Raw genomic sequence first — 26,685 nt, forward strand, 5'->3', positions numbered from 1 at the left:
CCTACTTTTAAGGGGATAAGGCAGTTAAAAAGTTATATTATTACTGGATCTTCAAAGTTGCTAGGCAGGAAAGTGCTACAGTTGTAGTGCAAAAGTCCTTTGAAATAGTTTATGCAAGCCTACTGAAACAAACTTGTGCAGGAGTACAACCCTGAAGGCATTTCAATGGTGCTTGTGCACATAACCCTCAAGGGCTGGTCCTGTTCAGCAAAAACATCCTACAGTGATATACTTGTAAGATTTTTTTTTTAATGTACACAGGCACACAACTAATTTCTGAAAATACTAGGTTTATTCACACCCCAGTGGTAAACAACCTTAATATGATGTCTCTAGTTTTTTTTTCTGTAGGTCACCATCACAAAATACAAAAACCTAGAGCATAAACAAGCAGACAGTTATGAACGTCCAATGTGGTCTTGATGGAAATTGACAGATTTGGTTGGTTCTTCAGGAAAGGAGGCAAAGATTGGTCTCCGTCAACAGTTCTGGTATCTTCACAGCTGCAGTCTAATAGCTACATGACAACAGACTTCACAAGAACCAAACTATATATAGCAATGAATTAACTATTCATGCTTTAGGGATTTACTGCATTCTACATTTTGGCAGAAAAGTACTATTAAAATGCTAGGTACAAGGAACCTACATTTTAAACTGGTTCTGTCAGTTTGTTTTAACAAATTGTTTACTTAATTCTACCAAGATACAAAACATAAGGCTGTAAGTAACTAATAGTTGTGTTTAGGCTATTACAGTGCAGATAATCCTCAAGGCCACATACACACTGTTTCACTGCTGCTTGCATTCTGCTGGGTTTTGATCCTTCTGTTGAAGAAAAAACACACCAACATATCAGTGTGAAGACCACAGCTGTGCTACAGGACTTTGATAACTTTATTGGAGGGAAATGATTTACAAAGATCATATGCATCAATTACTGACCTTGGGGTCATAATCTGGATCATTTTCCTCATCCGCTTCTTCTTCCCCTTCCTGAAATATACAGGACATACATTGAATGCGCACTTGGGGTCATAAAGAGCAAAGCTGAGAGTCTGACATTCCAGGATTCGTAAGCACCTTTGTGCTACGTTTTAACTACTGAAACCAGTTAAGCCCCCATGAAACTCACCTCATCATCGGCCTCCTCACCCTCTTCGTCATACTAGGGGGAGAAGGAGGGAGACAAAAATTAAGATAAGAGGACAGTAGTACTTTAAGGACATTACTCTGCAAATTAGAGCTTTTGAGTTGCAGTTATTTCCAGACATACAATGTTAATTTACATTGCACAGGAGCACTTTGCAAAGCGTGGGAACTTTTTAGCAAAAACCCAATTAATGCCACAATTCTACATACACTTAAACCTTAGCATGAAAATGAAATCTACACTCTAAACCCAAATTGCTTTGACATCTAATTATTGCGCCTGCTTAGGGGGGAAACTCATTCTGATTGTATCCCAATTCATACTTTATGTGTTCTAAAAACAAGCTCTAGCATGAAGAACATAAAGCACACAGCCTGAAATTCAGCCCTATGTGTAACCGTACAATCTAGCACTGTAACGTAACATGCACTTCCATCTATGTCTAATTCTATTATAATTAATGAAGTCTGTGTGGTACGTTATAGCTCCGTTTAGGCCCTGGGGTACAGCTACTATTCCAAGGTAATTTTGGCACAGCTGAAAACAAGCACCACTTACATCATCATCATCATCCTCAATGGCTTCTCCTGTGAAATACAATACTGATCGTGGAACTATGCGCTCCCGTAGAAAGTGACCGATTTCAAAATCAGCTGCCAGAATTGCTTCAGCATCATCATCCTGCACAGGTAATATGAATTCAAAGCTATATGACTTTGCATTTAGGGGGGAAAATGATACCACTCGATAACACAAAATTTGTCTAAAGCCATATTCTCCCCAATTATTTATAACAGATTGCAAAATTATCTAAAAAAAAAAAATCTTTATTTGTGCCCCGACTGAGTGCTGAATTCTCAATCTGTCACCAAAAATAACACATTTAATTTGGGTCTGAAAACTTGAAATTCTGCTTAAATCATTTCAAATTATCTTAAAGAAGCCCAAAATTTATCTCTTGCTACTGCTTTTATCTTAAATATTCTCCGAGTTATATTTATTAGGAAATTAAACTAGAGGGACTTACCAAGTCTCCACTTTCAGGAACTGCAAAGGAAAAGTAGTAAGATATAGGATTATACTTATATTTTAAAATCCACAATATTCAGATTTTACTGTAATAAAAAGAACATCAGAAACCATTTACCTTCAGGAGGACAGAAAAAATTGAAGAAAGAATCGTTGGAAACTGTTTTTGTCACTGTTCTAACTGTTCCACGCCCCTTGTGCTTCTGTTTCTTTTTGATAGTTTTCAAAGTAACATTTTTTCCCTTTTTCCAATCTATTTGGCACCTATGAGAAAATTAAATTAATAAATCAAGGGTATCCTTATATAAGTATTTCAGCTAGTTTAGAACACTGGCAGTTAAGTACTTGTGATGTTGGAGTCCAATTCAATCCTATGAATAACAAGCCAGTGTCAGGCTATTTTTTCCAGAGCTGTCTAGTACGAGGAAGAAAGTAACACCTGAATTAAATGAATCAATTACATTTTTCTTTCCCTCTGAACAGTATTAATATTTATTGAATTTATATACCCCCTATACCTGCAGGTCTCAGGGCGGTTCACCGGGGGGGGGGTCATAAAACCGCAAAATACATGGTTTGAAAATGAGTTCTCTCATCATACAGTATTTCAACACATATCCCACCTGCAATACAGCTAAGCTGAAAGGCTGCAGGGTCTCTCTTGTTCTAGGACATTCAGTACTCCAACAGGCTGTCCTGATCCCTTGCCCTTAAACCCCCTATTTGAATCTTCTCCATAAAGCCTCTCAAGTGTATTGTAGGCAGCACTGTAGTATCAAAGGTGTTACCATCACTTTGAAACTCTGACACTAATTACTTCAAGTAATGCTGAACATGCTGGGGGTGGGGGGGAATTCCTCTGCCTATGCAGAGAAGGTCTGGATGTTTTAAAGTAACCATCTTTGAACATCCAGATGTTTTTAAGTAACTTCCCTTGAACATGTTGCAATAGAAGTTAGTTTTGTCTTTAGGTTGGCAAGACAAAGCTGGGTGGATTAGTATCTAGGCACTCGTGATGATCGTGCACAGGCAGGATAACAAGCACCATTCAACTACGAGAAACTAGGTTCATAACTCTGGTTCAAATACCAGGATCAGAAGAACCTGACTTCAAAGCAATGCACAAGGCCCTAAATCAAAAAGTGAGCAATCTCAAGCTAAACCCCAGCAACCTTTCCATCATGCATATTACACAAGGAATTCAGCATATAGGCAAGGCATTAATGTTCCTGGAGGTTAGGAGAGATAAAATTGCTAATTAAAATGTAATGGTGAATATTGCAAGGCCTTCAATTTGGGCTGGACTTTGGTCATGAGTAAGAGTCAGGAAATATCTGTGAATTTAATTACACTTTAGTGAAATGGTTTGTACCAGGTTTAAATGTTTGTCATTTTCTGCACTGCGATTGCTGGGTGTAGAGAATGCACATATAATTTATATTTAACTTATCTATATCTCTTTAGAGTAAGGGGTATATCACTCACAAGTTAAAACATTTTGTGTCCATTAAAATATGATCTATTGTACTAAAGCAAATTTACATTATGAAGTAAGCAGGCACACATTCATAAATACCCATACTGACTTCAACAGAGGCCCTGACTTGGATACCGCCACCTTCAGAGGCAAGGTGGGCAACAACAAGTGAAAGTTCTTTTCATGTGATAGCACATTGCCTATGTAAAACTCTATGTTTATTTGTCAGGCACCTACTTGCTAGCCTTTAGGTTGACAGGTAAAAAAACTCTTCTTTTACTTGAGAACTTAATAGCAGCTGCTATTAGTGGAATTTATGTTACTCTTTGTTTTTCTTTGCCTCACTTTTTTAATTTACTGGATTGTCAGTTAACTTGTATATATTCTTACAATATATTACAGATTTTGTCCTCATTTGCAAACGTGCTGGTAAACCAAGCAGGTAAACTTTGGTTATAGCTCTTGGTTTGCCTGGAGAGAGCTAAACTATGAATGTGAATTTGAACAGGATGCTAAGCAAAACCACAGCTTGGCTCAGCATAGTAGCAAAATGACTGGACTGGTATCTCCTTTTGAGGAGCCTGCAAAGAGTTTGGCTTAGAATTACATGCAAACTGGGCCATTCTCATGTTATGGAAGACTGTCAACCACTTATTTTAAGAGAACATCACACTTACCCTGTGCAACCCATAATTTCTGGTCCATCGAAGGAGAAAGGATCTGAATCATCAGGTTCTGACCTCATTCTGTATGTTTTTGTCACCACGTCATTTGTGAAATATTCATTGGGTTCAAAGTGGAACTCTAATGTGAAAGTCTTTTAAAAAAAATAGAAAGACTGTGTTAGAAAGAAGTGAATGATGCATCATTAAGCACCGCAGGTCAGCTATCCAATATGTCAAAACAATGGAATTACTTTAGTACAATGAAGCAGCAAACAGTGCTGCTTAAGTTCTATTTCTTGCTCAAACGTATACATTGGATAGAGCAGCCTTCTACACCTTCAATGTCCTCCAGATGTTTTGGACACATCAGCTGAATGGCTCAGTTGGTCAGAGTGTGGTGCTGATAATGCCAAGGTTGCAGGTTCAGTCCCCGTAAGGGACGGCTGCATATTCCTGAACTACAGGGGGCTGGACTAGAGAATTTTCAGGGTTCCTTCCAACTCTATGATTCTATGACTGTAACTTCCATCAGTCTCTGCCAGCAGGGAGTTGGCTGGGTTAGAGTTAGGAGTTGGAGTCTAAAACATCAGGAGGGTATCAAGTTGGGGAAAGCAGGTCTACACAATGTTTTGTTATACTTCAAAAGTATAACAGAACTGTTATACTTCAATTTTGCAAAACAAACACGTAAATGTACATTTCATTTTCTGTATAGCATTCATTTGTGTTCCCCATTTTTTCAGGGAACTTACACTGGTGGGATCCCATTTTCAGTAAAGCTCTCATTTAGCAATGCCCAACTGGAAACACAGATCTTTATAAAGTTCTTATGGAATCTTCACATATCCATATTCATAATATATCCTTTTCAAATGGAGCCAGTCCACACATTCAGCTGAAAATCAGAGATAAGTCTTTGCATGATTAAGTATCAAAATCCTACATATGTAACTCAACCCTTATTTTCAGCTAACAAGTCATGTGGACCATAAAGTTTATGACTCCTACAAGCGTAGAATAGATTGCAAAATTTTCAAGTGTTGCAGTTGATTACTGAACGGTACTGAACAGAAGCATAGTTTATGTATCTCAATATTCAATGCACTCTCATCAAGAACTTACCATAGGCTGCCCAGCCTCTGAAAACTTCACTTTAATATCTTTCAAGTGTTTCAGAATTGGTTCATCATGTTCCTACAAAAAACATGACAATTATCATGTAGCTACAAGAAGAAAAAGCAGTGTAACATAGCAAAAGGAAGCAAATACAAATAATCTGGGGTGAGCATTTGATTCATAAATCCATATTTCAATCAAAGCTAGACTCATGTGAGAGCAATGACAGCTGAATAACATTCATCATAGGTGGTAAAAGTTCAGAAAATTAAGAGGAATTCACTGCCATAGAATGTAACCAGGACCACTACTTTAAAAAGCTTTTAGATTAGCACTTGATGTCCATGAAATTAACTGGGTCATCCATGTTCTGAGGCAGTATGCCACCAAATATGAGATACTGGGGACCAACTTTAAATGGCTGCACCCTTCACCCCCTAACTTGTGGGTTTCCCAAAAGGCACTGCTGAAACACTTAGGAACAAAATATTGGACGAGATTCCACTGTAGATTGATCTAAGACAACTATGTCATGTTCTTACGGTGTAGAATTTTGAGTTCATAAAGACAAATGATCTATTCTTTCTGAATGTTTCTCAGAAAAAAATGGATTACTAGAAACTAAAGCTGAATTCCAGAAAAAAAACCAGGCTCCTTAGAGTCTGGAACTAAATTCTACTCTAAGTTGACCCACTTAAATCAGTGAACCTAGGAAAGTCACGCCCATAATTTTCAGTGGGTCTACTCTAAGCAAGACAACACTGGATGCAACCCTTAGCTTACCAGCAAAATTGCAAGAAATTAAAAGTCATTCTTTTACCTGAACCATATCACTGAGTAAGTCAACATTCTTGAACACAGTCAGCCAAAATTCAGGAATTCCTTTAGGGTCATCTTTTTCTTCATCTTTTTTCTCTTCTTCAAGCTTGGCTTTCTCTTTCATTTCCTCCTTGTTAAAATTAAGAAGTTACTCTTTCTAAAAATTGAGTGCTGCACACTAACCAAGAAATCTAGTGTTATACTAGTAACCACAACAAACAGGAAAACCTTCAGTCAACTACTATCAGATTAGCAGCTGTATACTCCAATATTTATGTAAGACAGGCATCTTACTATTTAAAGCTACACAGAACCTCTCAAGGCACACATAGGATCAGAACATTTTAACTCTTTTAAATATGAGTTGTAAAATGTTTTGTGCTGTTTTATGCTGCATCTGTACAGGAAGATTTTTGGCTGTCTTGTTTAAATTACTTTTATATATATTGGTTCAGTATGCATATAATAGTAAGCCTAATCATGGCTTAGTGTGAATGCGCTCTCCACTGGTCCTTCTGCTACTGTACTGGTGTGAGGTAAACCATGGTACGATGTGCTGTCTGAACCGAGACTCTTTGTTTGTCTCATCCCAGACATACCATGAGTTATAAACTCCCAAACAAAATTTGGTTACAAGCACATGGTTTCTCTGGAGGAGGCAAACCATGAATCCTGGTTCACACAGAACACTAAGTGTTTCAGACCTCTTGGCAGCAGGAGGACCAGGGAAGAGTGCAGCAGCTGCAATCTGCTCTTTGGAAATCCACATGTTTGCACTAAGCCATGTCTTATCTTAGAGCCACATGAGAACGGGGTCACTGTGTTTAATTGTTATAAGACACACAGGCAATGTTTATTGGTGGGCTGCTATATGAATCCAATACAAAACAACATCAACCCGATCAAAATGTTTACTAGCCATCAAGGGGGCAAACAATTTGCAGTTATAAATTAAATGATTTGTCTGCATTTACTACTAGAATAAGTCTACAGTACTTCAAACTTGTAAAGCACGAATACACAATTAATCCCACCCACAATCATATTTAAGTACTCACTGAAATTTCTTCTTCAACATCTGTTTTCCATTCACATTCTTCTTCAGTAGGTTCATAAACTGCATTGATGATTTCACTCCTCTGGAAGAGTAAATTGTTTGTTTATTCAGGTTACCAGAATTTAGTTTGACCCAATACCCAACAAAAGCAACAAACAAGTATTATTATTAATTTTTTTTGCAAATAAAAGGTTACAGAATTACTGAACCGGTGGGAATTTGGTCCCATTTGACTCTGCACAATTAAACTCTCATCCCTAGAGGTAAAAATATAAAGAGTACCTTGTCAAACAAGGGCTGATAAAGAGCAGCATATTTCCTTTCCAATTCATGAACTTCTTCATAGAACTTTGCTTCTATCTGTGCACATTTAACTTGAAGATTCTTGAGTGCATTTACGCGTCTCTTAACTACTTTAGGCAAGCTGAGGGAGGAAAATAATACTGCATTGTTACATCAATGACAATCATGTGGATTCATTCTCCTAATAAAGTTTTCTTTAAACAGGTTGGATTATGCTGTTAACTTTTATTTCCAAGAGCAACAGCAGAGCAAAATTGTGATATTAACACAAGAGTGATTTTTATTTTTGAAGGTTTTATGGATATTAACATATACAATATCAATTCTGAATCACTTACATATAGAACAAGATAAACCCCGTAATCTCCCCTCCCAGGAAATTCCTTAAGTGTTTCAGACCATATTTCTTTGTGGAAAATATTGTTCAATTTGAGCACAATTCTTAATATCAATTATCAACTGAAATTTCAGAATTCAAGGTGTATATATGTTTTAGAAACTAACTTTTTAAATAACTTAATTTAGCACCTGAAAAGACAGATTAAACAACTATCTGTGACTTCTTTGCAAGTAGTATATTAGGTGCACTCCATGCAGTTCAAAAGTTAAAGTGACATGACACTAACAACTGAAAAGTTGAGTAAACACATTAAAAATGCTGCTCAGGTCAGCTGATTTTAGGATAAAGGACTGAGTGCTGAACATTGAGAGAATTTTTGAATTCTCTGGCTTCTAAGAACCCATTGTTTTCTTTAATAATTCAGCACATACTGAAGTAAAAGTGAATTCTGGCAACAACTAGGCACAGACAACAAAGACCTATTACAGTATTCTGAGCTGGTAATTTTAATTCGTGACAAGGATAACAATTTAAGAGAGTCCAGCCTGAGCCACCTTTACCTGACTCATCATGCCCCCTAGCCTTACACTGTTTAAGCAACTTCAGGTGTGCTTTGCACATGTCAACTTTCCAAAGATCACCAGTCAAGACTTAAGCATGCCTCTGGCACCTCGTCATATACAAGCAGAAGACAAGGGAGTAGTACAGCATGGTAAGTTCCTTAAGTTCCCCAATACTGCTGTCTCACCAAGCATGTCCAATAGCAAATTGCTTAAACCCTGCAGCACCAATGCTTAGGACAAAACTTGCCATTTCTTGAATAGATGAGACTTGTTTAAAATGAACATCTATACATACATGCACACACACACATATGCAACGATACTGATAGAAGTTCCTGCACTGATATTTCACTCAAAATATTAACATTATACACCTACTTTTTTCTTCATCCCCCCCTTTTCATATTTTAAGTTAGTCTTGGGTGGACTTAAGGACAGTTAGTAAGCAAAAGCTCCAAATTCAAAGCTCTATCTAGTATTTATTTATATAGTGTTTTCTGTAGTCAGAGTTAGATAAAAACAATGTGTTACATGATCCCCAGGACTGATACACCAGCACACAACTGCTTTACATTACAAGCTATGTCAGTATTAGGTATGCTTTGTAATAAATAGCATGGCGACACCTTTCAGGTAGAATTTGTAAGCAAAACCTAATAAAGCTACAAGTCAGTAAAATTCAAGGTTAATTTTATATTGTTGTATCTGTTCACACCAAGTTGAAAAATAGTATGAAAGTTGCATATTTCAATACTGAGGCCAAAACGACAGCTTCTTACAGAAACCCATTCAGATAACTTCATTTCAGTAATGAATGTGAGTGGACGTGCCTTCTTTCAGATTCAGGCCACTACCCACCTTCCTGGATGCCCAACACGGGACATTCAGGAGAGGGCTCCAGTTCTTACTGAGACAAGGTGGTCAATGGGTGGAGAATTTTAGATAGGCAATTATTTGGCTCAGAAGTCTATGAAATTGAAATTCTAGTAATTATTTCTAAATTTGATCACCATATATAACCTAGCGTTTGAATATTATCCTTGCTTTCAGTTATTCATATCCTATTTTTGGTAATGTGAAAATGTTCTGAAACACGACCAAAACCAGAAAAGAAAAAAAGATTGCAACACATTACTAAAGCAATTTTACAAGCTGCAGAAGCGAGACCCAGGTTTACTGTGAAGGCTATTTAAAAAAGGGGTAAGCAATATTCTTCCAGAAACCTTGGGGGGGGGGGAGAACCCCAAGTGAATGCTTCTTAAGTACAGCAACACTCCAAAAAAATACCACATGGCGATATACCCCGCTGCAATCAATGGGACACTCTACTGTGTCTTTTTTCAAAATTGGGAAACTTTGCTGCCTACTCTGTTTGGGATAATGTGGCCTATACTGGTCAATCACAAAAGCAGGGGGAATTAGTAAACACACACAAAAAGGAGGAAATACAACAATTCCTCTTTACATAACAAGAAATCAGGTTCTTAATAACCGCTCCATATTAAATCATACAAAAATAGGGCTCTATTGATGGGCATTTTTTATCTAAATGTGTATGCGAAACTCATTTCCAGAAATCCAATATCAATCATTTTTGCTTCTGAGGCACTGTGGAGTAATTAAACTACTGAAGAGCCTTTTTTACAACAGGGATTCCAAAGCAGCAACACACAGCTGGTCATAGGATGGGTTTAGGGAGGGGGAGCACCCAGATTTTGCTGGACTTTAACTTTCATCAGACATGATTTGCAGCCAAACAACACCTGGAGGTCACAATATTTGTTACCTTTAGTTTATGGTCAAGAGAAAAACATTTAAATATTTGTAAAGAGTATTAAAAGCAGAAGCTGTGTTTCCCCACAATTTTTTAATGAGATACCTGTTTTTGTTTGGCTTCAGTAAAATTTCTTTATGTTGGGTTGAAAAAACAGAGACCAACAAATAATGACATAGAGAACTTCTTGTTCCTTTGCATTTTTGCACACCCACCAAGAGCCCCTGTTTGCATGAGTAAGCTGTTACATATCAAAGGTAAGTGGCATTTGTCCTCTGCAGATTCTTTACAGACAGGTTTGCAGTGGGGGGAAATGTCCTGTCTCCAGACATGGTTTGAATCCAAACACTGCCTGTAAATGGACCAAATGGGGTTCACTGTCAGTGCCAATAAGCTAACCAATGCTGATAGTGAGCCCATTTTATGCTGTCATCTGATGGCTTAATGACAACAGGTGATTGACAGGTGGGTGCCTCAGTAACTGAGTAGCAGTTGGGCCAGCCTAAGGGTAGTTAACACTGTGCCCTCAGATGCTTGTACTACAGCTATCACCAGTCCTAGCCAGTATGGTAAATGGTCAGGGATTATGGGGCACCAGCCAGTTATATCAGTTGGCCAGGGGACAGTGGCTGACTACTTACAAACAGGAAATGATATAGCTGAGCAGTATTTCTTTAGCTTGATATGGGAGACTATATTTCAGTGCACTAGATCAAGTTAAAAATTGACAAAGGAGTAAAAGTTACAGTAATAAATAAGGGCTCCAAATTCTCCATCTGTCAGTTTGTGTAACAGAGAGTAGCTTCTCTTGAATCAATTTAGGCAAGGAATACATTGCATATTTTATAGATAAGTAGTCCAAACCTGCCCTTCTAGTTCATATTCAGAGGTGATATCAAGTATGAAATGCAAAAGACATCTACAAAACATTTTAAGATCAAGCAAACGTGCAAGTATTAGACAAAGCTCAAACACAGTACTCCTGTTAATTTATTTTGCTTCAAATGCTTTAGTTGACATGCTATATAAGCTTTAGGGATGAGCTACTGTACTTGAAGTGATGAAGAGCTGGCTTTTTGGAAACTCTCAAAAAGGTATAGTATCTCAGTGAAAGCACAGCATGAAACTCAGTAAGGACTTGCTGATCTTGGATCAAGGACCTTGCAGGTTACTTAAATATGCTACGAGAGAAAAGAAAGCAAGTTCACAGCAGATGTGAGATCAATTGTGGCCAGCGATTAGATGGTGTGGGGACTTTTTTATTCAGAGCAGCAGCTCTAGGGTGCTTGACCTTTTCCTTGCTTGCCATTTCTGCTCCAAACTGATTGCCCAGTTGCTTCCTTCCTACAGAATTCCACTTCTACGCTTGAATAGAAATAAAATGCTTATGTGGCACCTCAGGATGGGACACCTAAGAGGCTTTTTGGAACAGAAAAAGCCTGGAGGTAACAAACCAAACATGCCTCCTTCTGTGGTCAAAATTGCAGCTTCCCATTACATTTTTTATTCAGATAAACAGTTATCAGGGAATCATTATAGACACTTGCATGTAAAAAGGAAAAGAAACGGGGGGAATTGCAGGTGCTTCTTGGGGACAACACTTGTACAGATGTCTTCACAAAAAGTGAGAAACTTACTTTATTGAAGCTCTATTCAAATGCATACCTGCTTTTTCCTTTTTTAAAAGTAATTCTCACATTTTGGATTTATCTAAAGGACATATCATTTGAAACTTGTTTCCTTCTTCCAACCTAAAAGCAGTATATTCTACCCAGCATCCATCAGTTCAATCTTGCAGATGATCTGAAGGTAGTTGTACTACATTAATACTTTTCTGAAGTAGCCCACAAAATGCTAGTGATGGAGATCACTGCCCACTCAGCCGTGAGGATTGTTACTACTTGTACTACCTACCTACCAAAAACTTGTGGCTCTCCATTGTGTGGAAAGCAGTGGACTTGGGGCCTATTACACTGGCACAACATTCACTTTTATACCTGAAGCCTGAAATAGTACATGGGTTGTGAATTTTCAGCAGTATGGTCAATCTTCCATCCCCACACTTACGAAATGCATACCAAGAAAATTTTATCCTTTTATTACAATGATTTTTTTTCAGGAGTCAGTGTAACCTGAGATAAATCAGAAGTTACTCAAGAGGGGCAGAATGTGCAATATGGAGAGCACACATATGCTCTGCAAATTTCAAAGGAAGCAAACTCTGTATATGTCTCAAAAATGAAATACCTGTATAGACTGCTCAAACATACAACACCCACAAAAGAGATATGTGGTTCAGCAACCACATTCTGATCTTCAATACTAAAACTGCAATTGTTTCCATGCCCAACTGAGTTCAGTTATACTTATTCTCAAGCAGTGTGTGTGTGTGTGTGTGTGTGTGTGTGTGTGTGTGTGTAACTGCAGCCTTAATTACTTAAGTTTTCTGAAGTAGCAGTCACTATTACTCTCTCAAGCAGATTGTTATGTCCTGATTTTAGACTACCTTCCAACATCACTATTTCTAACCTGTAGGTCGTACTTCTGTACTTAATATTGCAGAACAAAGACCATTTAACATAACACAAACAATTTTATCTATTAAAGAGGTAAGAACAAATAAAGAGGAATTAATATATGTAACTGCAGAACACTCTACCTCTCTATATATCCTGTAGGTGTTCCAACCAGACCGTCAAGTCTTTCCTGAAGGGCTGCAAGAATTTGAGGATTCTGCATCATTTGTACAGTCAGCTGGCGTGCTTAACAAAACAAAAGAAGTTTTAAAAACCACTATTATACTCCCCCATTATGAAATTTTAGCCCAGTGCTTGCAATTCAGATTTTACCAAATGATATAACATAAAATGTCAAGATTTCGCATTACTTATTGTCTAGAAGTCAAGCGTCAAAAGAAACCTGCCTCAACAGATCTACTGTTATAGCAGAAGGATGACTATGTTTAAATGTCTACCTCCCATGTTAAGTAACCAAAAGAGGTAGCAGATATAATTAGGATACATAAGGTCTAACACACACCTCAAGAGTCGCAAAATTAAATGCTAAATATCTATGTTTATAAAGACAGCAATCCTATAGACATTACTTGGGCAGCAATACTTGCCTCCAAGTAAGCATGCACAGGAAAAGCTAGATTATGAGATGGGAAACAAAAATCACACTAGTATTTAATACAAGGACAATTTTGCCTAAAGCATTTAAGGTAAGCATTGCACTAAACAATCAATTTGTTTTTCCTCTGAATGGCAAGATTTGCTGAAGGTGAATATTTAACCAGCAGGTATCAGACTAAGCCAAGAAAAGCACTTCTTCCATTATGCCTACAGAAGAAAACCTTTGCCTGGGCTCATTTTCCCCTTACCTTTACTGTTAGCATCCTCTCCAGTTTCTTCCTCTTCTACCTCTTCAACATCTTCCATATCTTGCTGGTCCAGCTCAGCCTGTTCTTTGCTATTAAATTCCAAGTCAAAACAGGAATTTGAATCTCTTTAACCCCCAAAATGTAGATGAAAGTACATCTAGCAAGTTACCAATTCAGATTTAATCTAGCATATTAAAGTTCAGAAAATGCCCAGAAGCTAGTGTCTTTCAAACCATTTCTCTAATGCACATCCCATATGTTATCTCTAAGTTGGCAGGGACTTGAGCTTTTTAAGGCTCTCATTGCAAAAGCACATGCAACATGCAAAAAGCCAGTATAATCAGAGACAAACACTGTTCTATTAAGGTTATATTCATGATCCATAAAAGGCACTGTGCATGACAGATAAAGCCAATGATTTCCTCTCATCCGCAATATCCTAACTTTCCCTCCAGTTTGATTTAAAAAGCAATTATCACTGGAGGAAGAGGAGAGATGCACACTTACTCCAGCTATACAGAGAACCTTTGGATAGTTTGCAATTGCACGTATGTTATTGGAAGGTGTTAGGTGCAGTGTAAAGCAGATAAAATATGTGACCTTTTGCAAACAGAAAAATCTAGTGAAAAGTATTGTAAGATATTATTTACACCAGAAATCCATCACAAGTAGAAGGAAGGATATAACTTGTCAAACCCTTTGGCATCAGGAGATTGAGCATAACTATACTCTGTAATGGTCACATCCTGATAATAAGCCACATTAATACTTCTGAGAGCCACAGCACTGCTTAACTGGTGGGCAACAGAACAAAGGTTTGATAAGACCCTCCAAGAGTGATAAATGATTATTAGAATCAGACTTCTACAAGCTGACTGTTTGATTTTTTAACTTTATTGAGGGAGGGGATGAAGTAAAATTTGTATTCACAACTTGCAACCCATGTTCTACATAGACATACTGAAAATTAACTGATGTTCTACCTTCCTTGCATAAATGTTTCTACTTGCATCTTTCCCCAACTGTGCACTACCTTGCCTTTAGCATCAAAAGCAACTGTAATTGACATTTTCAGGAGGAGGTAAGACAACACTGTCTTTCTGATTTAACATTATTATCCTAACTGAAGAGAAAACACCCTGTCCTCACTGTGACAGGACTGAAGGCATGCAATGTTCTCTAGTTTGCACCTGATATGTACGTCTATTGGGTAAACCACAAGCCTGCTTCCAAATAGCTACATAAGAAATGACCAGTACACACCTCTTTCTGAGTCCATGTATGTGGTTTATAATTACTGCCAACCCTTTAAGGCAGTGTTCCCCAACCTTGGGCCTCCAGCTGTTTTTTTGGACTACAATTCCCATCATCCTTGACCACTGGTCTTGCTAGCGAGGGATGATGGGAGTTGTAGTCCAAAAACAGCTGGAGGCCCAAGGTTGGGGAACACTGCTTTAAGGGACCAGGATCCATATATACAATTAAATTGCTATTACTCAGTCGAACCTGCTGGATATGTCCCTAAGTCCCAAGTAAAGTTTACTATGAATACAGTATAGACTTTGCATAAATGTACAATAACATTTAATATGTTTTGATATGGGAAAAGCACCAAAAGAGCCCTTACATGAAGGCCTGATACACACAAAAAATTGAGTGGGAAGAACACATTGTATCATGTGCATGGTCAAAGTAAGTGGTATTTGCTTCTCCAACATAAACACTGCTGGGCTTTGGGCTAAGTATCTGAACTAAGTCTAGGATTAAAAAGTATTGCCTATAAATTTACAAATTTATATCAAGAACTGGAAAATCTAGAACACTGTTTGCTACTAACTATATATGCCCTTGTAAGAAAGAACACAATTGCAGATTTCACACAATAGAAGCTTTTAAAGATAGAACGACACATTAGCCAAAATTTAGCATGCTTACTTGTCAATGTCTGCCATTTTCCCAGACCTCAGAAAACCCCTAGAAAAGAACAGAAAACATTATTTTACATTAAGTTGCAGCTTAAACAATAAAATAAACAGAACAATAAAATAATAAAACAGGATAGGACCCTTTTATAACGCCTTTGGGAAACAGATATTCAGTCTGAAGTTTTGTCATACCGTCAATCATTTCATATTCTAACATTACAACTAATGTCGGAGACTGGTTGAAAAAGCTAATGATTGTACGACATTACGACTACTGAAGTCCAATGTGTCTAAACTTTGTATTCCCACCCCAAAATCATATACAAAAGGTTTTAGCATTGCTAGGTTTGTGCACATTCTGAATTACAGGATTATTTGTCAGTCAAGAGACGGTGCTATTTAAGGCAAATTCTTCCACTGCAAGCCATCGGATGGGAGACCACTTAAAAGGCTTCTGCATGGAAGACTTAACATAGTGGTCTCACCAGGGCTGATCACTCAACCAGCCACCATTTATTTTAAGATCTCCAATTTCCAGCCGTTTTCGGCTATGTGAGGCATGTCCCATTTCAATTCCTTCTCTGATGTCCATTTCCTTCTTTTCATGAACCCCTCTCACGCATATCACCTATTTGGTCACATCCTTTCATACTCATATGAAATAATCCTGTACCTAGTGTCACAGGCCTAAGATTCAGCAGATGAAGATACAAGATTTGAAGGCTTCTGCATGATACAAAACCTTTACATATGGCAGTATTTCATGTTATCTGGAAGCACAACTTTAAATACTATGTGTAAATACTATTTTGATGTCATAATCTTAGGGTGTTTCTTCTCACAACTCATGATATATACATTTTGGGGATAAATTGCAGCATTGTGCATTGTCAGCATGAGAAAAATTATGGTGACTAAGAAATTCAGGTGTGAACTGCATGGATATAACTGCAGGATCCCTGTGACTATGCTGGCAAAAGAAAAATGTATTGTTAAGGAAGTGGCTATCAGCAATTCCCATCTACAACTTGATAAAATGCTTTCTTACAGCAGAAGTGTGGAAACGTTCTGGGTCCGTGGACCAAAATAAGTGGTGTCAAAAATTATGTCAGGTGATTTGATGTTTGGTGCTTTGAGGTCCTGAAGTTGGACTTCAAAGCACCTTGCAGACAAGCAACACACTGATAAAAGGAAAAGTTCCAATCTCCCAGCACATTGCTGACTTCAGGACTCCAATGCCCAGCATAACCTTTTTTTCCTTAATGAATGGTGACACGGACCATTCATAACGTAGGGATATTCTTCACAACTGTAAGCAGGGCAATGGGGTGGAGTAAGCTACAACATTTAACTAAGATTGTTCACTGCTCCTGCTCAAGCTGCACATAAAAAGCATTTTGGTTCCTGAAATTTATTTCAACTGTGCAGATAAATTAGAACTGATAGAATTCTACAGGATGTGGCAGAAGTGTGTTAAAACAGTCCAGATCCAATGAAGTCTAGGCATGGACTTCCAGATGGTGAAGATGTCAGTCAGCCCAGGCATCTTCATGTGGTTGCAAGTGGCCGATGGCCATTTGCAAAATGAGCTTGGTGAATTTCAAACACTGCTCTTCACTCTGAGTAGATACTCTGCAGGCCAAGCCATCAGATGCATCTTAAATGGGAGTAACAAAGGCCATGGAAGAACTTCAACTGAGCCTCCTTGAGCACAGGAGTAACTGTTCTTATGGTTGGAGTGCAAATATAGCAGCAACAGTGGCATGGCATAGGATTTATCAAGAGTGCCTGAGTCTTCACTACGTGATCAATGATTGCATCCCAGAGATGAGTTGCAACCAGCAACTTCCATTTTCTTTTAAAAATAAAAATATGTAAGGATAAAAAAAGAAGAGTAAGAGATGGGAAAGAGTAGATTCATGATGTACAACCGAGCCTAGCATGCTGGGGGTTAAAAGAATGTGGAAATTATTGAAAGTTCTCATTTATTCTTGACAAACTTATGTATCCGCAAGGATGTGATCTTACCACATTTTCAACAGTGGTATTCAATAAATGATTCTGCCCCTCATCAAAAACCCTAATATCCACAAATCTTCCAGAACTACAGTTTCTCCATCATTCATTCCTTCTGCACTGCAGAGCAAGTCATTTAATCTCTCATTGGAATTCTCTATCAGAATTTTCTATCAAGTATTTTCACCCCAGCACTAGGACAGAAGCAGCAGTGATATTCAAGAGACCTTCAACTGAGATTCCAGAACAGTTTTCTGCCTTGCCAGAGTTGCTGGCACAAAGTAGCAAGACATGCTGACAATGCCAGGGCTCACTCTGAAGCCTTGCTTAGTAGTGTCATCAGGCTTTACCAATGATGATCAGAACAGCTGCTTATAAAGACCAAACCCAAAGTTCAAACTCTCATTTCTTAAGCACAGTTAAGTACACTTAAGTTAAACTTGGAGGACAACTAAAATATTGATATGAGGAATTAAGTTACAAAAGCACTTCTATATTAATGGAGTAAGTGAAAATAGATGTAATACAATAGAAGCAGGTTCTCAGCCAAATGAACAGCCCGTTTCATCCTGAAATGTCAGAATATGTGCACTTGCTAACAAAAAGTTGGGTTAGGCATGAGTCCTGTCACTTCCTGCATATTTCATGCATGCAGGATGTCCATTTTTTTATTTTAAAAAAAGACCATGACATATACATAAACTTTTTAAAGTGCAAAACCATGGCTAGATTTTTCTTGGGGGTAAAATCAATCTGCACAATGCTCAAGTCTGCAAAGACTTGGGGTAAAGGAAGACATAACATTGATTTTCCCCTCCCCTCCCTTGAAATTCTCCTCACAGCCTTCAACTGGACTGTACGTTTCCTCATTCAACTCTTGGGTGGATGGGGAGTAAATTTCAAGTTTGTGACAGCAGCTGTCTTACTTAGTGAATACATTGTAGTTGGATGGCCTTCTATAAAACTATTCCTGGTACAAGTTTATTCTTTAGAAAGCAATCTGCAGAAGTTAATGTATTTCAAACAAAAGTCAAACAATAACATTCATACTTTGTCATTGCTTTGTTAGCTTCAACCTGCTAGAAAAGGATAATTAACCTAAGCATGGTATCTTCTCTTTAGCTTTGAAGCAAATCTTATCGGAGATGTTCTTGGGCAGAGAGGGAGAAAAAGTATTGTTATATATACCTTATGGTTTGAAGTCTAAAGGCAGCTTCAGAAATGAAAATGAAGCTGAATGCAAGACAGCCTATTCGGCTAAACACAAAGGATCGCCAGATCCAAAGTTGCTTCAAATGCTAATTCTATCTACTCTTTTCATATGATTTTTTTTAAAAGTAAACACGTACATATTTGACAGGGCAATTTGCTAAGATGGTATGTCAACCGAAATGTACTAAAGAACACACCTAAACATTAAATGGTATAGAAATATTATTTTCTGAAACCATGGGGGTGGGGGGATAAAATGTATTTCCTAAAAGAGACTTTCTACAGTCCCCTACTATCCTCCCATCAGCTCTTCAGGGTCACCCAACATCCAGAGCAGGTTTTGGGGGCACATTGGGTCTGCAGGGGACCAAAAGGAAGGGTAAGTCCCACCTGCATGAGCAGAAGTCAATTTACAAGCATGCTGATGCTACTAGATTCATATCTAGTTTATGTATAAAATAGTACTTGGATATACTTATGAAAAAAATACTGAAAATTACTACAACATGCCAGAGATAAGATTTGTATGCTGCTGTACCCTAGCATGAACAAGACTAAAATTCCCAGTTAGTAAATAGAAAATAAATCAATAAAGTGAAAATAAAAACCATCAGTACTGTGAGCAACTAAAATATGTATTATTGAGAAACAGAAATAGTATGCAGACCTCAAGATAAAATGCCCTGAAAATTAATATTTCTATGATGTAACAAACAGGTCCTATTAAAAAAAACATCAGTAATGATCCAGACTTTATTACTGCCATTACACCCTTTAAGATAACAGTAACTCACACAGAAAATTATTTCAGTGGATGCCCCATAGAATACTCAGCTCATATACTACGCTACCTAAAATCCAAAACTTGTACAGTAGTACCTCGGGTTACGAACTTAATTCGTTCCGCAAGTCCATTCTTAACCCAAGGCGCACATTCCCTACATAGGCCCTGGAAGCGGATTACGTTCGTATCCAGAGGCAAAGTTCGCAACCCGGAACACCTACTTCCGAGTTTGCGGAGTTCGTAACCCGAAGCATTCGTAAGCAGGATGGTTCGTAACCCAAGATACCACTGTATTTCAATTCACTTGCACCAGGAAATCAAAATGACCATAACTTTGTTTTTTCACCTAGGTGCATGAAATCTGGAGATAGAATAGCTGCCCAAAAGGAGATCAACCCTGCCAGATTTAAGACTAGTAGCTCTAGGGTTTTTGTGCTAGCCATCTTTGAAGTTTGCTTTTTTGAAAAAAATTTAAAATGCTGATGTATGTGCTATTATACTATGTGTGCTCCTTGTGCACTGACTGCACACAATGTACTTACAAGACTTACCGACACAAAAGCACAAATAAAGAGACACAGAAAACAGAACACCGATGTAAATAAAATGCAAACCTAACCTTAAAAAACTAGGGTCCAAATGGGAGGGGTGTGTGACACTGCTTAAGTAGCTAAGACAAAGACAAATATGTTTATGTTATTGTGTAGGTATGGGACTAGGATTGATCAATAAAGAATGGAAAACGAATAAGCCTAAGGATAGGTAGAGTACTGTGCAGGAAAAAGAACATAAATGCCACCAAACTACTTCTAAGAGTCAGAACTCCTAAGAGACAATGCTGGATGAGAGTCTGACCCTTAATGAACAATGTCCTGCTCCTCTCACGCTCCTACCTCACTTGGATGTTCTCCTTATATGATGTTGCAATAATTGCACAACTTTGGAGGCAGTCTATCTGGAGTTTTGAGAGACTGTTTTGAGCTCTAGATCAGCACATATCACTACAAATCAATCTGGGTCTACCTGACATGTTCTATAGCTGCCTTGACCCTATCCTGATTCAGCACAAATCAGTCTGATTCAGTGTGGGATTCAAACAAGTCTGTTGTTCAATCCTAGCTGGGAATGTTACAAGTTGCAGTCCATATATCTGACAACTATGTTTGCTACCACTGTTAAGAACTACAGTCATACCTCGGGTTACAGACGCTTCAGGTAGCGGAACGGGTTACTTCCAAGTTTCGGCGGTCGCACATGCGCAGAAGCACTGAATCGCAACCCGTGCATGCGCATGCACGGGGCTGCGGACGTGCCTCCCGCATGGATCACGTTCGCAACACGAGCATCCACTGTATTTCCTAGAGCTTCCAAACGGAACAAGGGACTGCTGCCAATCATTTAGAAGTAACAAAGTATATTCAAGAACAGTACACTAGAACCCTCTCAGATCCATTCAATCAACATGCAGTCGGTTAAATGTTCCAACAGGCATTTCAATGTAAAGGGGGATAGGCTCTAGAAGTGGACAAAGGCAAAGGACAACTTGAGGAGCAGTATGCACCTAATTCCTCCACCTCAAACTTTCACACATTATATTCCCTTCTTGGTATTCAAGGGAACTGAAAGACAAAGGCATCTAAGTGCCCCCTCCTTACTTGTTTTCTGAGACTTTCCCCAAACATTTTGGTCACAGTTCACACAATCCTTACAACATAAAAATAGAATTCCTGCCAATATAATCAATAGAGAAGGATTGAGTTGTAAAGGAAATAATTTTATACCTAATTGAACTATGAAAACAAACTCGTATCAGGAGACCTTACTGGTGAATAGAACAAGCTGTGACATTGTACAGTGGTGCCTCGCAAGAGGAAAAACTCGCAAGACGAAAGAGTTTTCCGTTTTTGAGTCGTTCCGCAAGATGAATTTCCCTATGGGCTTGCTTCGCAAGAAGAAAGCCCATAGGGAAATCTCCGGGGACCTCTTTTAAATGCTGGCGGTGGGCGAAAGGCTTTGCTCCCCACCGCCAGCATTTTAAAAGCAGTCCGGGATAGCAGGGAAGCGCACTGCGCTTTCCCGCTATCCCGGACCGCTTTTAAAATGCTGGCCATCGGGAGCAAAGACTTTCGCCCACCGCCGGCCTTCACAAGAGGTCCTGGACCTCTTCTGAAGGCCGGCGGGGGGCAAAAGTCTTTGCTCCCCCCCGCCTGCCTTCCCGGGATAGCGGAGAAGCGCAGCGCGTTTCTCCGCTATCCCGACGGCTTCGCTGCCGCCCGCCAGCATTTTAAAATCTCCCCGGGACAGCGGAGAAGTCTCCACTGTCCTGGGGGCTTTTAAAATGCTGGCAGTCGGGAGGAAAGCCCTCCTGTCCCCGGAGCTTGCGGGGTGGGAGGTGGGGAGAAGGGCTTTTCTTCCCACCGCCAGCCTTCAGAACAGCCTTCTGAAGGCTGGCGGTGGGAAGAAAAGCCCTTGTCCCCCCCCCCAGCCTTCAGAAGAGGTCAGGGGACAGACTGTCCCCGGACCTGGTCTGAAGGCGGTTTCCATAGGAACGCATTGATTGATTTTCAATGCATTCCTATGGGAAACCGTGCTTCGCAAGACGAAAAACTCACAAGAAGAAAAAACTTGCGGAACGAATTAATTTCGTCTTGCGAGGCACCACTGTACTGTGCTACCAGTATATTAAAAAGACTAGCAGAAATACATACACTAGTCATCAAAGTGTAAAAAGTGCTGCTTTCAAGATGGTAAAAAGAGACCTGGAATTACTTTGTCAACAAAAAAGAACTGCTAAAGAACAAATAAAAGAGTTTGGACATAGAAGAGTCATATGAACTAAAGGCAGAACAGCTTCATAGCAGGTGTGGCTGTATTTTGGTCTCAGTGTTTGGCCAGTTCTCTCTGACTAGTTTGCTGCTAGTCTACCTAGTGTCACCTTCTTTCAACAATTTTTACCCATATTAAGCAGTTTTATAGTAGATAGGGATGCACTAGAGCCAGTGTGGTGTAGTGGTTAAGAGTGGTAGACTCATAATCTGATGAACCAGGTTCGCTCTCCGCTCCTCCACATGCAGCTGCTGTGTGACCTTGGGTTAGTCACATTTCTTTGAAGTCCCAGCCCCACTCACCTCACAGAGTGTTTGTTGTGGGGGAGGAAGGGAAAGGAGAATGTTAGCCGCTTTGAGACACCTTCGGGTAGTGATAAAGCGGGATATCAAATCCAAACTCCTCCCCTTCTTTTTTTCTCTACTGGGTTGGATAAAATTATTACATCCCTGTACTATAATTCCAAAATGCAGTCTAACTTCCATGCATTGACCCTGATACACAAGTTTCATTAAGTATCACTTCTGTTGATGCTATGAGTCTGGTGAAGTCACTGTACTAAGGTAAACTAGGATTGTCATTCATTTAAAGGCACATGCACGGTGCCATTTGCAACCTTCCGAGACAAGGTAAGATAGAAACCTCAAAGCAGACCACAAGCACATGCAGGGATCCCCCCCCCCATGCACAAGTGCCCTGCATCCTCATGGCACACATGCATGGGAACACAGAAAATGGAGGTCTGTGCAGAACTCCAATACTCCTGTTCAGCTCCCCTCACGTGAATGTTTATTATTTACTTTATTAAATCATAGTTTATTAAATCCTGAATCACTGGAACACCTGAAGGGTCACTTTTGCAATTCTTATTTGAACTACACAGTGGTAAGTAATATCAATTGTATACCCCTTCCAATTTTGAGCCTTATGAGATATGCAAGCCAAGCATGGTTAATCCTATGCACACCTATGTGGAATTAAGCCACAATGCATTCACTAACAGCACAATCCTATATATGTCTACTCAGAAGTAAGTCCCACCAAGTTCACCAGGGCTTGCTCCTAATTAACTGCTAAAAGAATTCCAGTTTTAGACCTCTATTAAAACACACACAATGGGAATCTGTTAAACTGAGACTTTGTTATTCTGAATGTTTTATCACTGTCTGCTATGAATATCTGAATAACATGGGGAACAAAGTGCTTTACAATTCTGCGAATCCACCCTCAAACACCTTAATATTCCCAACTTACAGAAGAGTAACTGAAGCAGAGACTGGTGACTTGCTTGAGGTTACCAACAAATCTATAGCATGTTTTTACACTGCCTATACTGCTGCAGCAAATATACTAAGGCCACAAAAATTGACATTAGCGTCCATACACAAAATTTAATATTAGGTCAGACACACAACATGGAGCCTAGAAGGGTCACTTTTGATCTTTAAAATCCCTGTTTGTGAAAAACTCAACATCCATTGTTCAATGAGATCTTCAAGGTAAATATGAACCTTGAAACCTACTGTTTGAAATCCAAGCCAATTTTAAAGCCTGATTTGCTTGGTATTTACAATTTAAGAAAAGCCACCAACTCCAGCGAGTGTCAGGCCTTGTCAGCACTTATCTGACCATCTACAGGCTGTTGCTGGATGTTAAACAAAGCCTACAGAAAACAGCCATGTCTTGAAGGTCTTCGTTCCACAACAAGCTTTTCCACTTAACCAGCCTATCATTACAGAGACAAATCCGTCTTTTGCTGCCTTTTCAGACCCACTTTTAACCTAACCCACAACACGGACCCTTCTTTTAATATTTTACATGGCACGTCTCTCGGTACCCGTAATCCACCGCTTCAAGAAGAGACCCACCTTGGATCAGACGCAACCCACGTGCGATGATCCATCTGCCAGTTGAAAACCAAGGCGGCAGTGGGCAGTACCTTCAAGACCATAAGCCTCCCTGCCTCCGCCCAGCGTCATTCCCCGTGCCCTCGTCTTCAGTGCAACCCACCCAGGCGACTGTAAACTAACCATATAAAAAGAAAACCTCGGGTTTTGTGGCACCTTAAAAAAACAACCCAATAAAGGACGTTTGGAATAATTTAAAGGCAGCGCAACTACCCCCCGAGCCAGAAACGGCCGGTTATTTGTTACACTTAGTTGACACCTCAAAAAGAGCAAAACGCCCATTTTTATTCACACGCACTCACCCTGCAGCCTTTCAATCTCCAAGAGCGACAAGAAGGGCACACAAAATGCGGGAAACCGAGGCCAGCGGTTGTTTGCTACCTGGCGAATGCAGCCCGGCCAGGCTCCGCCGGGGGGAAGCCTTTCCTCGAGCAGCACCCAGCCCTCCCGGAGCTGCTTTGGCCGGTCTCGCCTCTCCTCCGAAGAGAAGGAAGCGTGGAGGGACTCTCAACCTTCCCGCCACAAGCGCCCCCCCCCCCTCCAAGCCCTGCCCAGGCGCGGTGCTTCCCCTTCCCCATCGGGCCCTCCGCTTCCCTCCCGCTCCTCCGCCCTCCCAACCCGCCACAGTCGCCGCGAGGCTTATTTACGTTTCGGCACCACAGCGCCGCGGCTCCTTTCTCCTCAACATGCCCGAGGCGGGCGGGCGGGCGAGAGGGGAGGCCGCCCAGCCAGAGCCCCGTCTCGTCCCCACGTGCTCGCCTGTGGCTCAGCCGGCCAGACTAGGCCAAGCCGGGGCGGCCCGCTTGACCGCAGCCTCGCCCCGAGGGAGAAGCGGAGACGGGCGGGCGGGCGGCCCTTTTCCCGCCCGCACTGCCCCCCACGGCGCCCCATCGAGAACGGCCACGGTGGGGCTTCGTTCCCCGCCTGCGGAGGGGCCGCCAGAGAAGGGGGCCACCTCTGCTCCCTCCCTATTTTCTCCCTCTCCCTCCGCCTCAGAGCAGAGCGCGAGATCCCCTGCAAGCCAGGGCAGAGGCTCCCCCTCCCTCCCTCCCCCGCCACCAACCGCCTCCTATTGTAACAGGCGGCCCCCACCCTCCGAGCCCACGCGCCCCGCTTACCTATCTGCGCGAGGCCGGGTCTCGCAGTGACTCAGGAGCGAGGGAGAAGCGCCGCGCGGCTGGCGGTAAAAAGACCCGAGCTCCCGCCGCTCGCGCTCATATAGAATTAACGTCACCACGTAACATCCCCCCTCCTCCTCCTCTCCCTCCTCCTCTGTCCTTCCCCTCCCCTTCCTCTTCCCGCGCGCCCCTGTCTCCAGGCAACCCCGTGCGTGCGCGCGCCTTGGAACGGCGAGCCTTGCTGCCTAGTGACAAGCAAGGGGCTCTTCTTTCCTCTCGCCTCTCTTTCTCTCTCTCTCGCCCGCCAATCAGCCCGCCAACCAAAGTCCCAGCCAACCACCTCGGCCCGGGCGCGAGCCAGGCCTTGGGCACGCCAGAGGCAAGGCCACGTGGTCCCGGGTTCCCTGGGACAAACAACAGAGCGCGAGCGCGCTTGGGTGTGTGGAGCGTGTACGTGGAGTTGGGGGGGGGAGTGAAAGGGGAGGGAGGATTGCAGCCCCGCCAGCCCGGGCTGACGGGCAGTTGGCAAGGAAAGGGAGAGCTGAGAGCTTGGGGCGCGCCTTGGGTGGTTCCCTCCGGCCCTGCGTGACGGCCAGCCTGGCTAATCCTGGCCACAGACTGAGCAGCGCTGCCTGCGTCTCTTCTGTGCGCTTGCAGCCATCGTGTGTACAGAGAGGAGGTGGGAAGGGGCCACACTCAAGCACATGCACAAGCGCTGTACACAGTACTGTGTGTGTGTATATATATATATATATATATATATATATATATATATATATATATATATATATAGTGTGTGTGTGTGTGTGTGTGTTAGAGAGAGAGATCCCATCTTCCATTTTGGCGCTGACTTGGTCAATATTGCCATGTTGACCTGTTCACCATCATCATTGGTACCATCCACAAACACGGTGCATTACAAAGTGTAAGAAGACAGATCTCTGCCCTGAAGAGTTTCCAGTTTGATACAGGGCAGGCAGCAGAGGAAGATGGAGCCAGGAGAATAAAATGTGTTTATTTCAGTACTTAAGCTTGATTTCAGGTCAGTGTGAAATAAATTGTCCAGTCTTCGCTCAAAAATGTGGGGTTTGAGAGAGATTTCAAGGAAATAACACAGGTGTCCTGGGTGTAAGTTCTAGGCCAAAGGGTCAGCTAGGGACAAAGGATGGACTCATTTGAGGAAGCTGGAGACTTGGGACAATTGAGGATTATGGAGATG

General features: G+C 40.8%; 1 protein-coding gene across 4 annotated transcripts; it reads right to left on the reverse strand.

Moving 5' to 3' along the window:
• Nucleotides 1-273: 273 nt before the first annotated feature.
• On the reverse strand, nt 274-25,567 carry NAP1L1 (nucleosome assembly protein 1 like 1). 4 transcript variants are annotated; one of them, XM_053405037.1, is made up of 15 exons: nt 25,471-25,567; nt 15,614-15,652; nt 13,679-13,767; nt 12,956-13,058; nt 7,599-7,740; nt 7,318-7,398; nt 6,261-6,389; nt 5,447-5,518; nt 4,337-4,476; nt 2,301-2,446; nt 2,181-2,200; nt 1,712-1,834; nt 1,136-1,168; nt 946-996; nt 274-828 (listed from the first exon to the last, which is right to left on the reverse strand). In XM_053405037.1, the coding sequence occupies exons 2-15, from the start codon at nt 15,628-15,630 to the stop codon at nt 793-795; spliced, it is 1,182 nt and encodes a 393-aa protein (XP_053261012.1). In that variant the 5' UTR covers nt 15,631-15,652; nt 25,471-25,567; the 3' UTR covers nt 274-792. The 4 variants fall into 4 exon arrangements, with proteins under 4 accessions (XP_053261012.1, XP_053261011.1, XP_053261010.1 ...); XM_053405036.1 differs by having other exon boundaries at nt 6,261-6,386; nt 13,679-13,803; XM_053405035.1 differs by having other exon boundaries at nt 13,679-13,803.
• Between the last annotated feature and the right edge of the window lie 1,118 nt (nt 25,568-26,685).

This window comes from Podarcis raffonei, chromosome 10 (genome assembly GCF_027172205.1).
Source record: "Podarcis raffonei isolate rPodRaf1 chromosome 10, rPodRaf1.pri, whole genome shotgun sequence".
Taxonomy (NCBI): Eukaryota; Metazoa; Chordata; class Lepidosauria; order Squamata; family Lacertidae; genus Podarcis; species Podarcis raffonei.